We start from the raw sequence: 19,795 nt of genomic DNA, 5'->3' as shown, positions 1-19,795 counted from the left end.
TATGATGAAATGCTGTGCAGTTATTACAGTCATTTTTAAGAATATTTAATTACATGGGAAAATTCTAATATAGAAGCAGATTAAAATTGAACATATACTATTTAATTTACACTAGGAAAATATGAGCGCATGACAATATATGCATGAAAGTAAATACACCAAAATGTTTGCCGTAGTTGTATGTGGGTAGAGTGGGCAGAGGGTAGTGTGGTGAGGTTTTTTTGGTTTTTGTTGTTTGTTTTTGCCATGTGCTGGCACTGTTTTATGAACTTTACTTGTATTTATATATTTCTTGCTAAGTTTTTTTAAGCAACTTTATCAAAGGATAATTGACATATAATAAATTGCACGTTTTAAATTTGTACGATAAGTTTTGATATATGTGTATACCCTTGAAACCATTACCACAAGATAAAACATTCATCACCCCCAAAATTTTCCACATTCTTCCCCAACTCTAGCCTCCTTCATCCCCAGACAACCACTGATCTGCTTTCTGTCATTATAGATTAGTTTGCATTTCCTAGAATTTTGTATAAATGGAATCACACCGTATGTACTTTTTTGGCTGATTTCTTTCACTCAACATAATTATTTTTAGATTCATCCATGTTGTCAAGTATATCAATTGTTCGTTCCTTTTTACTGCTGAGTAATATTCCACTGTATATATTATATACACCAGTTTGTTTACTCACCTGTTGATGGACATTTGGGCTGTCTCATTTTCGAGTATTACAAATAAAGCTGCTATGAACATTCTGTACAGGTCTTTGTATGAACGTACGCTTTCATTTCTTTTGGGTAAAATACCTAGAAGTAGAATAGTCAGATAATATGGTAGGTATATATTTAGCTTTTTAAGCAACTGCCAAACTGTTTTCCTCAGCAGCTGTACCATTTTCATTCCAACCAGCAGTTGATGAAAGTTTTAGTTCCTCTGTGTCCTTCTCAACTCTCAGTACAGTCAGTCTTTTTAGTCATTCTAATAGTTACATGTTAATTGTGGGGGGATTTTCTTCTTTATGCTTTTTTTTTGTGTTTTCTAAATTTTCTGCAATGAAATATATCTTCCATAATCAAAAAGTTGTTTAAAGTAACTAAAATAAGAGGTAAACTAGACCAATATGAAGTCTTAGTCTAGAGAGTCTTCTCATTCTAAAAGTGTGACCCAGTATGGTCTTCAGAGCACCCACCAAAGAATGCTAGCTGTGTGGCCTGTGTAAGCCTTCTTCATAGGATAACATTTGGTTTTTTATTTTATTTTAATTTTTTTAAGACAGAGTCTCAGTCTATCACCCTGGGTAGAGTGCCATGGCATCAGCCTAGCTCACAGCAACCTCAAACTCCTGGGTTCAAGCAATCCTCCTACCTCAGTCTCCTGAGTAGCTGGGACTACAGGCACACACCATCATGCCTGGCTAATTTTTAGTAGAGACGAGGTCTCACTCTTGCTCAGGCTGCTCTTGAACTCCTGACCTCAAGTGATTCTCCAGCCTCAGCCTCCCAGAGTGCTAGGATTACAGGCATGAGCCACCACCCTATCATTTGTTTTTTTTTGTTTTGTTTTGTTTTCTAAGACAGAGTCTCGCTCTGTTGCCCGGGCTAGAGTGAGTGCCATGGCATCAGCCTAGCTCACAGCAACCTCAAACTCCTGGGCACAAGCAATCCTTCTGCCTCAGCCTCCTGAGTAGCTGGGACTACAGGCATGCACCACCATGCCCAGCTAATGTTTTCTATATATTTTTAGTTGTCCAGCTAATTTCTTTCTATTTTTAGTAGAGACGGGATCTCGCTCCTGTTTAGGCTGGTCTCGAACTCCTGACCTCGAGCAATCCTCCCACCTCGGCCTCCCAGAGTGCTAGGATTACAGGCGTGGCTCACGCCCGGCCTGTTTTTGTTTTTAAATCAATTTGCTTTTCAATGCTATAAGCACACTGGGATTTTAGGAAAAATTGTAAACAGACAGAAACCTCCCAATCTAACATACTTCCTTTTTCTGTTTTCTCTTCCAGTTCTGATCTATCATATTTTACAGAGTTCTAATACACTCTATAGTTTATATTTTTACTTGTCATGATATCATAAATATTTTCCATATTGCTTATTTATCTTTTTAACCATAATTTTAAATGTCAAATGAATGCATCATAAATTACTTCCCCAGTCTCCCTTGTTGAGCTGTTTCTAATTCTTCATTATTAATAATAATGTTGTAATAAATAAGTTGGTACAAAAAGCGTAGTTCTTCTTTTGAATTTTTTCCTTATGATAAATACCCAGGCGTAAGATTCCTGATCAAAGCCTAGAACATTTTTCTGATTGTTGATACATATCGTCATATTATTTTCGCAAAGGATATTTTAATAATCATTTTAATGTTACTTGCCATGTGCTACTGGTTTTTACAGCCTTTGCTGATTTTCTAGGTATAACAAACCCCATTGTTCTAATCCACATGCCTTTGACTACTCATCAGGTAGACATTTTTCCATGTCTGATCTCCTCCTGGGATAATTACCTGTGGTTCTTACTGACCGAGGATACCTTGTTTTCGCAGACCCAGAGCCAAGAAGTACGAGTCTTGACTCCCGCCGTGCTCCCCCGGCTGAGCACATCCAGACCGCTGAGGCAGATACCGTGCAAAAGGTGTAAGTGTTCAAAGTTGTAATGGCATGGACTTCTCTGCTTTTATTTTGTTTTCCTTTATTTTTAATTAATTAATCTGGTGTTTTGTTTTGTTTTTGAGGGGCATCCTCAGCTGACAGCATGCACTGACAGCCAAACTTAAACGGTTGTCTAAGAAACAAAGATTCTTGGGAAGGATTATGTTGTGATGTGTTTCCTACTTAAACCATGTTCTTTGGCTGGGTAGGTAAAGAATGAAGTTAACTCCACAGAGGCTGCACTAATTTGCAGTCCCACCAGCAGTGTAAAAGTGTTCCTGTCTCTCCACATCCTCGCCAACATTTGTTGTTTTGTGTTTTTTTTGATAGAGGCCAATCTCACCGGGGTTAGGTGATACCTCATTGTGGTTTTGATTTGCATTTCTCTAATGATTAGAGATGTTGAGCATTTTTTTATATGTTTGCTGGCCATTATTCTGTCCTCTTTTGAAAAGTTTCTGTTCATTTCCCTTGCCCATGGAGATACCTCAGAGAGCTAAAAATAGAAATACCATTCGTTTCCAGCAATTGCACTATTAGGCATCTACCCAAAAGAGCACAAAACATTCTACGATAAAGACATCTGCACCCGAATGTTTATGGCAGCACAATTCACTATTGCAAGAATGTGGAAACAACCCAAGTGCCCGTCAATCCATGAGTGGATTATCAAAATTTGGTATATGTTTACAATGGAATATTACTCAATCATAAGAAACGACAGTGATCTAGCACCTCTTATACTTTCCTGGATTAAACTTAAGCCCATTATCCAAAGTGGGGCACCACAAGAGCAGAAGAACGGGATCCATTTGTACTCACCATCAAATTGGTATTAACTAATCAACACATAAATGCACATATAAGAATAACATCTGTTGGATGTTGGGCAGGGGGGAGAGGAGCGGGGGCAGGGGGGAGGAAGGAGGAGGGGACGGGTATTTGTATACACAAGGAGTGCAATGCGCACCACCCGAAGGATGGACATATTTGAAACACGGACTTGGGGGGGGACCAAGGGCAACATACGTAACCTAAACATCTGTACCCCAATAATATGCTGAAATAAAAGAAAAAGAAAAAAAAAAAAGAATGAAGTTAACTCTAACAATGTGGAAACAGCTTTTTCCATTTGTCCTTATTTGAGATCTACAGAGATGGCTAGAAAGCTGAGGTCTGTCATTTCAACCTTGGTTTCTCATCTCAGCATTCACTCAGCTCTGTATAAAATAAATAATACTAATAATGCTAATACTAATATAAATGATAACTGCTAACCTGTATTGAGTGCTTCCTCTGTACTGAGCTCACTGACCAGATCGGCCCAGTGATTTGACCTAAGTCCCTTTTGGCAGTAGCAGGTGGTGTGACTTCTCTGCCTCTATCTGGTCTATTGTGAACTCCCATGAGCCTTGGTGACTTAAGAATCTACCCTCACCTGCCAGTGATGTAAGGATTCCCTCCTGTGTCAAAAAGATTTTGTGTTCCCCAGGAATAAAGGGAGAAGGGCACTTGGATGAGTAAAGCAGCTATCAGAGGAATTCTATTTTTAAATTTTTATACCTAATCTTTTCCCACAATATATTTAAATTGCTTACAACCACCACCTCCCACCAAAAAAGATAAAATAATCAAAAAGAAAATTTTTTTAATCAGGAGGACAAAAAACCCCACAGACACTCCACGAAAGTCATTATAGTCACTGTGGCTAAATTTCAAACCTGACAAAGAGATTCCTGAAACAAACAAACAAGCAACAAAAAAAGAGCAAAGTGATTGTGTTTGTGATTTGCATTTGCAGCATACCTGTTCCTCGGGGAAAATAAAGGTTTTCTTAGCACTAAATTCTAAAGGAGAGTTCCCTTGTGGGTTTTTATAAAGTGACATTGAATAATTTAAAGACTCATATATTTACAGGAAATTCCATTTACCTCATTCAACAAATATTTCTCAAGTTTCTACAGTAAGGCCCTATGCTGGCACAGCACAGTAAATAGAATACTCATTTAGCTAAAAAAATTAAACACACAGAACCAGGCCTGGTACACAGCAGGCACACAGTAGTTGCTGCTGCTGCTGCTGCTGTTACTGAAATCCATGTGGCTGATTTTTGGTGGCCTTTTTACCCAGAGGGCCTAAGTCAGTTATCCTCAGAGCACACAGTGAGTGACAGCAATTCTACAGTGGGTAAAACACAGTGCATGACCTTTTGGCAGCTGAACTTGATCAAGAGTGGAATTCAGAAGACATAAAGGAATGGATGGATAGATGCATGCTCTTAGGGTCACTTTCTTTTTCCAGCTAAGCCTGTAATGGAAGAAATCTCAGTTAAATAATTCTGTGCCATTCAATTAAAGGCATAAATACACAACCCCAGAGGCAAACTATTTCTCTCACTCTCTAAGTTTTAGGATTTACCCTGTGAAACCCCAAAACTGAAGCGCAATTTTTCTAATCTCCCGTATCCAGGGATGTGTTGAGGAAGAGGATGGACTAAGTATGTCAAACACCCAGCACGGTGCCTGCAGAGAGCAGGTGCTCAGTCAGGGTTTGTTCCCTTGTCCTCTTCCTTTCCACCAGAGTTTTTTCTTTAGTTTGGTCTTTTGGCTTGCTCTTTTCAAAGGGGCAGAGATTATGATGTACATCACCTGCACAGAAGACTTCCAGGACTTGGGCCCGAGTCACCAGAGAGGTTAGGTGCTGTGGATACATCTCTTCTTCAGAGAGAAAGAGGAGGGAAGGCTGAACCAAGACTGTTCAGCCAGCAGACATCAGCCAACATCAGTCATGTGAGTGTAAACGTCTAAGAACTTGGTCCGAGAGCCCCACTGGGATCTCATCTAGGATACCACATACAGACATACAGTTGTGTAGACTGCTCACTGTGCAAGGGCACCTGACAAAGGGCATAAGAGGGGGCTGGAGTCTAGCCTGTGGTCTGCTCCCCAAGCCCTGCACCGCAGCATTGGACTGCATCTTCCTGAGGGATGGGTTGCCCATTTCTAATTCCTACAAAGGTACCGAGCGGGTAGCCATGCCCCACTCTGCCATCCCCTCCTAGGAGGAATTTCCATGTTGTCTCACCCTGTAGGGAAACGGGAAGATTGACATGGTTGTGGTCACCTGCCTGAGGTTTCCTGAAAGTTAGCAAATAATGCAGCAGTGAATAAAGCTGGCTTTGATTTTTAAATAGTTAACCATTAATCATGGCAATACCAATCTATCAAAGGTGAAAACTGCTTCACTTTGATCCAGTTCTGCAGACCATGATTTAGCATCTAAGAAAGGAGGCAGACCATAAAGTGTGTTTACTTCCTCTTTTCTCCTATGAAATTATTCCCAGCAGTTTGGTTTTTTTTTGTTGTTTTGTTTGTTTTTTTTTTTTGAGACAGAGTCTCACTCTTTTGCCCGGGCTAGAGTGAGTGCCGTGGCGTCAGCCTAGCTCACAGCAACCTCAAACTCCTGGGCTCAAGTGATCCTTCTGCCTCAGCCTCCCGAGTAGCTGGGACTACAGGCATGCGCCACCATGCCCGGCTAATTTTTTTCTATATATTTTTAGTTGTCCAATTAATTTCTTTCTAATTTTAGTAGAAACGAGGTCTCGCTCTTACTCAGGCTGGTTTCGAACTCCTGAGCTCAAACAATCCGCCCGCCTCGGCCTCCCAGAGAGCTAGGATTACAAGCGTGAGCCACCATTCCCAGCAGTTTTAAATCAAAGGCTAAAGCTTCCAGTCTCCCCACCTGCTCCACATTCTCTAAGATGCACTCTTCTGCTTCATTTGGAACCCACACAAATTCCATTCCAAGCCAGTCTGTCACCTTGTTCAACATAACCTTCCTCTGTGGTTTTTTTCCATGTCCTACATGTATCCTGGTCCCTTTCCTTACTTCTCACCTTTAGGAAAGGGAGTTGATTGACAAAGCCAAGGGAAAGAAAAGAACAAAGACAGACAAGATCAAAGCACCCAAAAGGGAGCGAGAAAGACAGGTCTTCAGGGAAGCAGAGGCTGCTTTCGGTAAGAGAGTGTACCTGCAAGGAACAACCCAGAAGACTCCTCATGGGGGTGGGGAGGGGGTACGGAAAGTCAGCATGGATCCTTTAAGACAAACTCCAAACTCTCTGTTTTGAGTCTCCTTGACTACCACAGCTAAGATGGTGTTGCAGCCTTACTTCATGCCAACATCTTAGTAGATCAGGGATAAAGGACTGGGAAGCCTAGAGATCTGTGATCACCAAGAGAGGAAATGATAATAATAATAACAGCACCTATTTGCTGAATACCTACTGTATTAGGAGCTCTGCATATATGATCTCATGAAATCCTCACAACATCGCCATGAAGTATTGTTATGTTCATGTAGCAGTCGAAGCTGAGAGAGGCTGGGTGACTTAGTGCATAAGATCAAACAGATCAGATGGTAAAGTGGTGGACCCAGGGATTGTCCTTTCCTGTTTGACTCCCAGTGCACGCTATTACCACTGCCTCTACGAACTAATAACTCTATCGTGATCAGAGTACTGGGTAGTGAGAGCGTTTGGGAAGGAGAAGGATGCCACAAGCTCTGAATGAAACTCCCAGCTACCAATTCCCTTCTTAGTTCCCTGTGTTGATCCTTACAAGGAACTCAGATTCCTATGCTTCTAAAGACTTTCTTTAGCCTAAAATTCTCAGCCATCCTTCACTGCGCACATGATTCAGAAGACCCTCCAAATAAATCAAGTGCTGTCAGAAAGGACGTTAGATACATTCCTGGGCCAGATCTATTTTCAAGGTTTGCTTTCTGAACTCTTGCTGAGTTTACATTTTTGTAGGCCATGACTTGGGTAGTATTGGCAGGATTGGGAGAAGGAAATACTTGTGGCCCCCAAAGGTGACTTGAGAGAGAGTCCTTAGAGAATGAAATGACTAAACTTTGCCGAGTTACAAAGCCACAACCCTAAACCAGACTCTCAGGGCATGACTTTCCAGCTGTGTCTGCAACTCTCCCCTCTGGAGACTCTTGCCCCGACCCTAGGTCAAAGTGAAATAGAACTTATTTAATAGCAAGACTGCTGAATGTCAGTTGATCCAAACAGGATAAGGCAGCTTCTCAAAGGTGGTCTGTGGACTACTCTTCTCAAAACACTTGGGGTATTTGTTACAATAAAGATTCCTACTGAACCAGATTTTAGGGGTGGGGCTCAGGAATCTACACCCAGGTGATTCCACTGCATGCTAATGTTTAAAAGTTACTGAAAAGGATGTATAGAGAACACATTTACTTAACTCAGCTATACCTCTGTCCCCAATTGTTCTCCCCCAGGAAAGTCAAAGGACTCAAAGGCTAAAAAAAAATTAGGAAAAAAAACAGGAGCCAAAAGGAAAAGGAATCTGGAGACAGCAGCAGAGCTGAGTGGGCCTGATGTCATTAACTCTATGGAAACATTAGACACCTCAGTTAGAGGATTCTCCCCTTCAGACTCTATTGTAGAGGACCCTTGTCTTTCTTCCAAATATGATGCTCAGGAGAGCCAAGTCGCTATAGATGAAAGATCATCACCCTCCCAGACTGTAACTGTCACTGGCAACATGGAATCTGAAGAAGAGAGAAGCTGTGACGACCCTTCCAAGGTAAGATCTGATGTTCTCTCTTGGCCAGAGGAAGTTCTGTCCTCACTTGGTGCAAATGCAGAGGTGGGAAAAACTGCCCTAATTATGTTGCAGTTACTGAAACAGCTCTACTACATAATGGTCTTGTTCCACTTTGGAACCTTCTGACCCTAGAAAGAAGCCAGATAGACCTGATCAAAGATGCAGAATGTCAAAGCCCTCTGAAGTGATGCATTCTGTGAGGCAGCCACTCTGCCAGTTCATGTACCCACCCCATAGGGAACAGGAAGTGGACACAGCATCCATCTGTGAGAGGTACAGGCCTCCTTGTTACAGGGAAAGGTGGATACTGGCCGTCAGAGCCAAGCACACATCCTTGACTTAGGCTGGAAAGCATCTATTGCTTGCCTCTCAGAGGCTGTGGAAATTCCTTTTCTCCTAATCTGCATTTCTGTGGTACACAGCTGGGATGGAGGCAATTTGTACACACACATCTGCTTTTACAAGGTGCTTTTTCATGTTAAAGTCACTTTGTTCCAGGGGCTGTGATTCTACTGTGGAAGTTTGAAGAGAAAAACTGAGTATAAAGAAAATTACCCTTGAAAATCCCTGCAATTAACCAAAAAGAATACTATATAGATACATCATCTCTCAGTAACCAACACAGCCAGTTCTTCCTCTGCTGGAATAGATCAGTATTTCTTCCCCTGAGGTGAAGGTACTGAACTGCATTTAGAGGTCTTGTGCAAAAAAAAAAAAAATTAGCTTTAAATACTACAAATGCACACACAGCTAAGCCACTATGGTTTAACCTGCATAATGCGTATGGTACACTCTGCTGAATCTCATTTAATCTTTACAACCACACTTGTGAGCCAGCTATGATTAGCCCCATTTTACAGACCTAGAAACTGAAGCTAGAAGGAGTTAAATGCCAGTTGCCAGAAATTGCACAACCATCGAGTGGTAGAGCCAAGACTTAAAATCAGGCCCTTTGACTGCGAATTCAGGACTCTTGTCATTATTTTAAATTATTGTGTGTTTATTTATTTTATAGCCCACAGTCTTCCAAAAAGGATTCAAGGAAGATCTTTCCTTTATAGTTCTCAGTCCCCCTCAACTGCCTAGATTATGGAATTCTGCTCTGCACAACAGATGAAAATTTTAACTTGCAGGCAGAACTTTTCTGAGCCGCTAGATCATCAGCATTTCTTAGATTTATTGTCAATCCATAGTACTGTGCTACCTCTGCAAAGGCTAAAGAGCCAAGGAGGTTTGACTCGGAGTTGGATACACAGAGTTCCCTGGAAGAGTTGTCTCCCAAGGTTCCCCTCATGGGCATATTTCTGACTAGGGAGGAGACATTAGAGAGATAAAGAAAGCTAAGATAGCCTTCATATAAACTGGAAAGAACAACCCTCCATTGGAAAGGTGGTTTCTACAGGATTAAATGTGAGTCTAACCTGTCTATACCTAAGATTGCCCCTGATAAAACAGCCTCTTATCTAGAACCTCTAGTTCCTAGCCCTGGCTTCATGTTATAACCACACAAGAAACTTTTTTAAACCACTGAGGCCTCCCACATAGAAATTTTCATTTAATTGTTCTGGGTGGAGTCCTGGCCTCAAGTAGTTCTTGAAAGCTCCTCAGGTGAGTCTAAAGTGCAGCTAGTGTTGAGAATTCTAGAACCTTCCATGTACTGGACACTGTGTTGGCACTGCCATTATTTCAGTTAATCCTGGCAACAGCATCATGAGTAGGGCAATATCAGGAAAATTAAGTCATGATCCCCAAATCCCAAAGCAAGTAAGAGAGTTGAATCCAAGTCAGTCAGACACCAAAGCCCCAGCTGGTGACATGGCAGAATCTGTGCAGCTGTGGTGAGAGTCTGGAGTTGGCTTTATGATTCCATCTTTGATTAGAGACAATGTCTGGGGTAGAGAAGGACTCACTGCCCAGACAGACCCATCTGTTCCTTGCACTAAAAACACTCTGATTTCTTAGGCCCTCTTCTCTAAGAGGGAGCAGAAGGCTTCCCGGGACAGGCTTCGAGCAGAGAGGGCCAAGATGAGGAGGTTGGAAGTGGAGAGGAAAAGAAGGGAGCAGGAAGAGCAGAAGCGGCTTCAGCAGGAGCAGCTGGAGAGAGCAAAGAAGATGGAGGAGGAGCTGGAGCTGGAGCAGCAGAGACGTGCAGAGGAGATCCGGTGGGTCGGCCAAGCCAGAAAGACTCCAGACATGTTAGGAAGCAGAAGAAAAAGGCAGGGGTTGACCTCCTGTAGGGGCAAAGTTTGGTTCTGAGGCTTATGCCCTGAAGTAAAATGGCATGTCTCATTTTTCTCTGTCCTCAGTTGTCCTAGGAACAGCCTGGACCAGAGATAAGATGTAGTGTCTTGGACCCTAAATGTTACTCAAGATAGGGAGTAATGTTCATGGGATCTTCTTGGAAAAGCTTTGAGATTCAGTCCAGCAAACATTTGTCAAGCCCCTGCCTTGTCTGCACTGTGGTAGGCCTTTCCACAGGCCTTGACTCTACTGTAGTCTTCACAACAACCCTGTGAGGCAGGAGTTTCAAAATCCATTTTAGGCCAGGCGCGGTGGCTCACGTCTGTAATCCTAGCTCTCTGGGAGGCCGAGGCCGGCGGATTGTTTGAGCTCAGGAGTTCGAAAGCAGCCTGAGCAAGATCGAGACCTTGTCTCTACTAAAATTAGAAAGAAATTAATTGGACAACTAAAAACATATAGAAAAAATTAGCCGGGCATGGTGGCGCATGCCTGTAGTCCCAGCTACTCGGGAGGCTGAGGCAGAAGGATTGCTTGAGCCCGGGAGTTTGAGGTTGCTGTGAGCTAGGATGAGGCCACGGCACTCGAGCCCGGGCAACACAGTGAGACTCTGTCTCAAAAAAAAAAAAAAAAAAAAATCCATTTTATAGGAATTGAAAATGAAGCTCTTGAGAACTTAAGGCCCCTACCTCAGAGCACAGAGCTGTGTCCTGAAACTTCTAGGCTTCTAGTTGCAGGCCCACTAGGCTCTGGCCTCTGCTCTTCAATCCTGGGTTCCCTTGGATAACCAAGACTCCTCAAAATGGGGTGCTTGCTCCCTGTGGCCTGTAGGCTGCAAAGCCTCCCCCAGGGGCACTGTCTGTTGGCTGCCATTTCCCTGACCATCTTGTGTTTTCTCAGCTTGAGGAAACAGAGACTGGAAGAAGAACGGCAGTGGCAGGAGGAGGAGGAGAGAAAGCAGCAGTTCCAGTTGCAAGCAGCCCAGGAGAGAGCCCGGCAGCAGCAAGAGGAGTTTCGTAGGAAACTGCAAGAACTACAGAGGAAGAAGCAGCAAGAAGAAGCTGAGAGGGCTGGTGAGGGGGATTGTTGAGCTTTTTGCACCTCCCATCTATTTGGGGAAGAAATATTTTTATCCTACTGTTAGTGTTCGTTTATTCTTATCCTAGGCCTTAGTCTGCAAAGCACTCTAAATGTATAAGCTATTTTTCTTCCAAAGTGATTATGTGTGACTATAGTGAGTTGACATAGGTTAGAATAAGAAAGTAAAGACTTCTTTGTGGAGATAACTCCACAGTCCTGCTCTCAACTCAACAATCTCCTAAGCTGGGATCCTGCCCCTTTCTTTGCTCTTTTAGCATTGCTCAGGACCTACCTAAACTGGAGATGCAGCCCTACTCCTTGTTGTCCTTCCCTAGCAGATAGAAACAGTTACAAACATCTGGATAGTTTCAGGGAAAACTTTCAGGTGTTGATACGTAGAATCTCTCAAGCCTCACTTTTTTTTTTTTTTTTTTTGAGACAGGGTCTCACTCACTCTGTTGTCCAGTTTAACGTGCAGTGGCATCATCATAGCTCACAGCAACCACAAACTAACTCCTGGGCTCAAGCGATCCTCCTGCCTCAGCCTCCTGAGTAGCTGGGACTACAGGCATGTGCCATGACACCCAGCTAATTTTTCTATTATTTGTAGAGACAGGGTCTCACTATGCTGCCCAGGCTGGTCTCAAACTCCTGAGCTAAAGTTATCCTCCCACCTCAGCCTCCCAGAGTGCTAGGATTACAGGTGTGAGCCACTGCAGTGGGCCCAGCCTCACTTTTTAAAAAGTATTTTTACTTAACACATAATTGTAAATATTTATAGTGTGATATTTTGACACCTGTATACAATGTGTAATGATAAAATCAGGGTAATTAGCATATCCCTTACCTCAAACATTTATCATTTCTTTGTGTTGGGAACATTGAAAATCCACTCTTCTGGCCGGGGCGCAGTGGCTCACGCCTGTAATCCTAGCTCTCTGGGAGGCCGAGGCGGGCGGATTGTTTGAGCTCAGGAGTTCGAAACCAGCCTGAGCAAGAGCGAGACCCCGTCTCTACTAAAAATAGAAAGAAATTAATTGGACAACTAAAAATACATAGAAAAAATTAACCAGGCATGGTGGCACATGCCTGTAGTCCCAGCTACTCAGGAGGCTGAGGCAGAAGGATCGCTTGAGCCCAGGAGTTTGAGGTTGCTGTGAGCTAGGATGACACCACGGCACTCTAGCCCGGGCAACACAGTGAGACTCTGTCTCAAAAAAAAAAGAAAAGAAAAGAAAATCCACTCTTCTAGCTATTTAAAAATGTAAATTGTTAATCATAGTTGTTCTACAGTGCTATAGAACACTAGAACTTATTCTTCCTGTCTCGCTGTACTTTTGTAACCAACCCTTCCCTATCTCCCCCACCTTCCTACTCTTCCCAATCTCCAGTAACCATTAGTCTACTCTCTACTTCTATGAGATCACCTTTTTTAGCTTTCACATATGAGTGAGAATATGTGTTATTTAGCTTTCTATGCCTGGCTTATTTCACATAACATAATGTCCTCCAGGCTCATTCATGTTGCTGTGAAAGACAGAATTTCGTTCTTGGCGAAATAGAATTGGCTAAGTAGCATTCCATTGTGTATATATATATCACATTTCGTTATCCATTCATCTATTGATCAACACAGGTTGATTCCACATCTTGGCTATTGTGAATAGTGCCACAAAACACACGGGTGTGCAAATCTCTCTTCAACATGCTGATTCCCCTTCCTTTGGATATTTACCCAGTAGTGGGGATTGCTGGATCCAGCCTCACTTTTGATGAAGGGGCAGATGACACTATGGCCAATTCCTGGCTCTGACTCTTTGGACTGGCCAGTCCAGCTGAGTAAGCACCAAGTTTCTCTATACCTTGATCTGACACCCCTCCCCAACCCAGCTTCATACCACCCCATGAACACACCAGGCTCTGGAAAATTCTTCCCCAAGGTTTTAATTACATAATGCACTGCACATAGTAGGTGTCTCATAAGAAGTCTTAAATTAGTAAATCCCCAAGATAATCCCCACAGAGGATCTGGCAGCCTGTTGGCAGAAAAACTGCAGAATTTCTCACAGAGAGTCCCTGGGAATGACAGACTTGAGAACTGGATCAGAAAATTGTTCTCCTCAAGAATGACCCCTGCTGAGCCCACCCCCCTTTCTATTTTGCAGAGGCAGAGAAACAAAGGCAGAAAGAATTGGAAATACAGTTAGCAGAAGAACAAAAACACCTGATGGAAATGGCTGAAGAGGAACGACTAGAGTACCTACGGCAGAAACAGGAAGCAGAAGAGAAGGCTAGGCTGGAGGCAGAGGAGAGGAGGCTAAAGGAAGAGGAAGCAGCAAGGCTGGCCCTGGAGGAAGCCATGAAACAAGTCCAGGAACGAGCCAGGTACTGAACATTTGGGCAACAGAACAATCCCATAGGGGGATTGTTCAGGGGCTTGACTGCCTAGTGCCAGTGCTAGCCTTGCACTGCCTTTGGACAAGCAAAGATCCCCCCACCCTCATAAGCATGGTTTGGAAGACTGAAATGCAAAGGAGATTCTTTTGTTGCAAACGTCACAGTATTCCTTCATGGCTTATAGAATTTGTATTGGAGCTAGACACGAGTTTAGAGAACATCTATCTCAGTCCTCTGGTTTACAGATGAGAAAAGCAAGCCCTAAAGAGGGAAAGGACCTTGATCAGGGCCAAACAGTGAGTTAGGGGCAGTGCCAGAACCAGATCTAAAACCCCCTGATTCCAAACCCAATGCCTGCCTTAATATTTATTGAGTGCTTATTATGTGCCAACCAGTTTAGACACTGGGAGTTGAGGAGTAAGCAAGACAGAGAAAGTCTCTTCTCTCATGGCATTTGCATTCCAGGGGTGAGAGTGGGGAAACTCTAAAGAAAAATAAAGATTTTTTTTTTAAGCTAGCAATAAATGCTATGCAGAAAAATTTTAAAGATGTGATAGGATTGCAGGAGGCTTATTTTAGATTGGTTGGCCAGGGCAAGACCTCTCAGAAGAGGTGTCATATACAGTAAGACTTGAATGACAAGGAGTTAGCTACATAAACATCCGGGAGAAAAGTATTCCAGGAAGTAAACTGTAAATACAAAGGTCCAAAGAAAGAAATGAAATTGGCAGGTGGAAGAATTAAAGAGTCAGGGCCAGCCATGGTGGCTCACACCTGTAATCCCAGGACTTTGGGAAGCTGACACAGAAGGATCGTTTGAGGCCAGGAATTTGACATCAGCCTGAGTAACATATCAAGATCCCGTCTCTACAACAAGTTTTAAAAACTAGCTGTGTGTGGTGGTACACACCTGTAGTCCCAGCTATCCAGGAGTCTGAGGAGAGAGGATCACTTGAGCCCAGCAGGTTGAGGTTGCAGTGAACTATGATGACACCACTGCACTCTAGCCTAGGCGAAGAATGAGACTCTGTCTCCAAAAAAAAAAAAGGCACAACCTGGAAAACCCTGTGATTCCAACCTTAACTATAAATACTTTCCCCCCTTGAAATTTATTTTCCATAACTTATGCTAAATCTAAGATGATAAATACTCTTTAGCGGACCACAAAGAGAAGGTGGCCAGAACAACTCTATTACACGGTTGTCTACTAACCTTCACTTACTCTTCCCCTGGTCTTCACTCAGCTTTTAGGTGAGGAAATTTCATGAATCATAGCAGCAGGGTTAGGTTCCCAAGTATTGAGACCAAATCAAGCTTTTGGAGTTCCAACTTGCCATGAAAAGAAAACTGATAGTCATCTGAGGGGAAGTTGTGCAATTTTGTAAGGCTAGTCCAAGTAGCTGAAAGCAGAAAACCAATTAAATTGGTGAGGGGTAGAGCCACACTCCATCAAAGGTTAGAACTTGATGCCACTGGCTTTATTCCATTTTCACTTATGTGGCATGATTAGCCCAGGTACTTTAACTTATCTGGCCTGTTTCCTCAACTCTTAAGGGAGTCCCTTCCAGCAACATGAATTTAAGAACTGTGAATTATGCCTTTTCTTTTACATTTCCAATAGGGGGATCATATATTCTAAACCTCATACATAAAGTTACTAAATGAACAAGAGTATGATCTTTCACTAAAATCTAAGATCAATTTGTAATATTCAAATACAAAGTTCAGGCTGGGCTTGGTGGCTCATGCCTGTAATCCTGGCACTCTGGGAGGCCGAGGTGGGCGGATTGTTTGAGCTCGAGAGTTCGAGACCAGCCTGAGCAAGAGCGAGACCCCATCTCTACTAAAAAAAAAAATAGAAAGATATTAGCTGGACAACTAAAAATATATATATATAAAAAATTAGCCAGGCATGGTGGCACATGCCTGTAGTCCCAGCTACTCGGGAGGCTGAGGCAGGAGGATTGCTTGAGCCCAGGAGTTTGAGGTTGCTGTGAGCTAGGCTGATGCCACGGCACTCTAGCCTGGGCAACAAGAGTAAGATTCTGTCTCAAAAAAAAAAATAATAATAAATACAAAGTTCAGTTCTATTGATTTATAAGACAGTTTCTAGGGTACTTAATCATTATTGGAATTGGGGTTGGGGTTGTCTCCTTAGGCAAAAAGCTGCTTTGGAGAAACATCTTCGTTTCCATCGAGAGCTCCATAAGGAAGCCAGTGGCCTGCAGTGGACACAGAGTATTTCCAGACCATGGGTTTACTCTTATTTCCAGTTCCTACAAATACCCAGGCCTTAAGGCTAGAAGAAAACTAAAAAGTAAGTTGGGAAGTGATAACAAAAAAAGAGAAACTTCCTTTTATAATTAAGTTCCATCCTAAGCCCAATTAGTTCCAGTTGATCTGTTTCTCCTGAATCCATGCGAAAGATTTTCTTAACTCTAGAACCTCCATTCCCACCACTTCTCCACACCACACACTTTGTTCAATCCAATTAAACTTTTCACTCACATAAATCCGTTGTTTTCTACAACCACATAAATCCACAAGCTTTGGTGCCTAAAACGGTCTATAATTTCGTCAATTTCTGTCTGAAACACTAATGTGGTCTTAGGATAGTCAAAGTATTTCATTTTAGTCAATGTGCCTGAAAGAGTTGAAGGTAAATGGAAATTTTGTAATGCAAACAATTCTGAATTAGCTAAGAGGAGCTAATTTATCTATTCATGTATTAAGAATTTTATTTTAAACTTCTTTATAAAGCAAAACCACAACCATTTCATCTTAAAAATCTAAAATTTAATGTCTATTTAGAACAAGGTATATTTGTAATCCCTTGATACATGTTCATGTCAGCAAAATGAGCCATTTCTGAGGCTATTCTCACATCCTCAAAGTATAGATTCTAGAGCTGCACTGTCGAATAACATAGCTATTTTAAATCAGGCCAGGCCATGGCTCATGCCTATAATCCTAGCACTTTGGGAAGCCAAGGTAGGAGAATCACTTGAGGCCAAGGGTTCGAGACCGGCCTGAGCAACATAGCAAGACAGAATACAAAAAATGGAGACCCCCATCTATACAAAAAATAGAGGCTTGAGCCCAGGAGTATGGGGTTCCAGTGAGCTACAGATGACACCACTGCACTCCAGGCCTGGCAACAGAGCAAAACCCTGTCTCAAAATAATAACAATAATAATAATAAACTTAAGTTAAATTCTTCAGTTACAACAGCCACATTCCAAGTACTCAAGGGCCACTTGTGGCCACTGGCTATTGTACTGGACAGCACAGACATAGAACATTTCCATCATGACAGGAAGTCCCATTGGCCAGCATTATCCTTGAACCCTGAAAACTAATGTTTTTGCCCTTTAACTATGCTTTGAAGAACCAACCACTCACAAAATTTCCCCAGTTAAAAAAATTAGACTGGGAGGAAGGATGTGGGGAGGGGCAAAAACCTGTCTAACAGGTACGATGAACACTATTCAGCTGATGGGCACAATTATATAGCCCTGACTCAAGCGTTACAAAAGCTATCCATGTAACAAAAATATTTGTACCCCTTAATATTTTGAAATTAAAAAAAAAATTACACTGACTCTATCAGAAAGGGTCTTGAAATTTATCTTTAAGATCTTTTTTAATATCTAATAAAATATCCATTTTAACAAAGTATCTATCATAGAATGATCATTAAAGGAGATGAAAGAGCTTTAGCAAACAAGTTACATAAAAGGATGTTATTATTAATAATAAATCAAGCAACATCTGAACCTGAATTTTCCCACAAATTTCCTTTGGCCCTACTCTATATACTTAATTGTCCACAACTGAAAAGCTTAATGTTTGTAAGAAACTCCCTCATATTTCTTATTAATGTTCATAAGGCACTTGCTTTCTACAGAAATTGTACCTCTACAACCCAGAAATTGAACCTAATCTAGATTCTGTATTGCTGTGTTATTGGATTTGCTTAGACTTGATGCTTATTTTAACTTTTTGTTTTATGTAAAAATAAATAGAAATGGCCAAAACACTAGATAATATCAGTCATCATAAACTTTAATATGTCATTTAAACTTTTCCTCAAGTTTCTGGACCCTACTTGTACATTCATTCATTCAATAGTACTTAATCAGATGTGAAAGGAGTATCTTAAATAATTTTTTTTTTTTTTTTTTTTTTTGAGACAGAGTCTGGCTGTGTTGCCCGGGCTAGAGTGCCGTGGCGTCATCCTAGCTCACAGCAACCTCAAACTCCTGGGCTCAAGCGATCCTCTTGCCTCAGCCTCCTGAGTAGCTGGGACTACAGGCATGCGCCACCATGCCCAGCTAATTTTTTTCTATTTTTAGTTGTTTGGCTAATTTCTTTCTATTTATAGTAGAGACGGGGTCTTGCTCTTGCTCAGGCTGGTCTCGAACTCCTGAGCTCGAGCAATCCTCCCGCCTCGGCCTTCCAGAGTGCTAGGATTACAGGCGTGAGGCACTGCACCTGGCCCAAGCATCTCAAATAATTCAACCAAGAACAGAAGAATGAACACTCAAAGAAAACATCCTGTTGGGGGAAATTACCATTACTGACTTTATTTTCTCCCTTCTTTTACAAATTTAGGATTTTGCAGTCAAGCACCAGATAGAGTGGCTACACTAAATGTTATTCAAGGTCCCTTCAGAAATCTGATGTTGTATTAAATTTTTGCTATGAAATGCCTATTTTATCAGCACTACTACACCAAATAAGCACATTTTTAAGTTAACCATAGCAGAGTGCAATGCATTTAGAAGAATCCAATAAACTAAAAACAAGAAAATCACTTCCCCAGTAGCTAAGCCCACCACCTAAATACTGAGCGCCTTCAGGCATTTAGAGACACAAACAAAATCAAGACACCAAACTATATATTCATGCATTCTGGATAGCTCAAATAGCCAATCTTGACAAAAATATGCAACCCATTAAGAGTTTCTAAAAACGAGCCTAATTCCTAGTCACTATTTAATGAATATAATGATAAATGCCAGGTGACAGTCTAAAAGCTTAAACAATACAAATAATTTTTCAGTTAGGATCAAATATAAGAGTTATAAGATCAAGCTAATCTATTTCTCAATAGGTGACTTGAATAGGGTATGTAAGCTGTAATAGTTTATAAAATGTATTCAAGATAGGTTTTATTTGGCCTTGTCAAGTAGTCAGACGACACTCTATTTGGAATAACATGAAACTGGATTATGTGTATGCATAGATACTCTGAATTCTGTGATTCATTAAAGAGTTAAAAGGAAAATTTAAGCCCTCTAATAGGAACAAACTAACCTGGTATTTTAACTTTACAAAAAGTTTAACTATTTAAGACATAAAGAAATAAAATGAAAATATAAACAAAATATACCAAAATTTAACTAAGCAGAGAACATTTTGTAAACTGTCAAAGGGATAACTGAAATTATCAATGAATCAATTAAGAATTTTTTGCATGCCCATTTATTCAACATGATTGGGTAACTGTATCATATATATGCACCATACAGGAATATCAAGTTTTTAAAAAAACACAACACTGAGTATTTAAAAAGGTATTGTGGCCTTAATTAAATCCTTGATTCAGAAGGCACTTCAGTAACTTCAGTGCTTCAAAGTCATTAACGTCATCACTGTACAGTAATGAAGAAAAAAATTGTACCATGTGTAAACAATTTCCAGTATTCTGCAAGAAAACCTTATTTTAGGCATTTTCTTTTTACTTCCTATACAATTAAAATAAAATGAGCATTAGTA

The 19,795-nt window shown here is 41.4% G+C and overlaps 1 protein-coding gene across 1 annotated transcript in view; it reads left to right on the top strand.

Moving 5' to 3' along the window:
- KIAA2012 (KIAA2012 ortholog) overlaps positions 1 to 14,009 on the top strand; it is a 99,064-nt gene extending 85,055 nt beyond the window's left edge. Inside the window, exons 16-22 of the mRNA XM_012655396.1 lie at positions 2,561 to 2,651; positions 5,290 to 5,455; positions 6,568 to 6,682; positions 7,971 to 8,278; positions 10,262 to 10,461; positions 11,438 to 11,610; positions 13,783 to 14,009. Coding sequence (XP_012510850.1) covers positions 2,561 to 2,651; positions 5,290 to 5,455; positions 6,568 to 6,682; positions 7,971 to 8,278; positions 10,262 to 10,461; positions 11,438 to 11,610; positions 13,783 to 14,009 — 1,280 coding nt within the window. The remainder of the gene's footprint in view (positions 1 to 2,560; positions 2,652 to 5,289; positions 5,456 to 6,567; positions 6,683 to 7,970; positions 8,279 to 10,261; positions 10,462 to 11,437; positions 11,611 to 13,782) is intronic.
- The last annotated feature ends 5,786 nt before the right edge of the window (positions 14,010 to 19,795 follow it).

This window comes from Propithecus coquereli, unplaced genomic scaffold, assembly GCF_000956105.1.
Source record: "Propithecus coquereli isolate 6110/MARCELLA unplaced genomic scaffold, Pcoq_1.0 Scaffold113, whole genome shotgun sequence".
NCBI lineage: Eukaryota > Metazoa > Chordata > Mammalia > Primates > Indriidae > Propithecus > Propithecus coquereli.
Note: the sequence above shows the minus strand (reverse complement) of the source record. Positions and strands in the feature narration are given on the sequence as shown.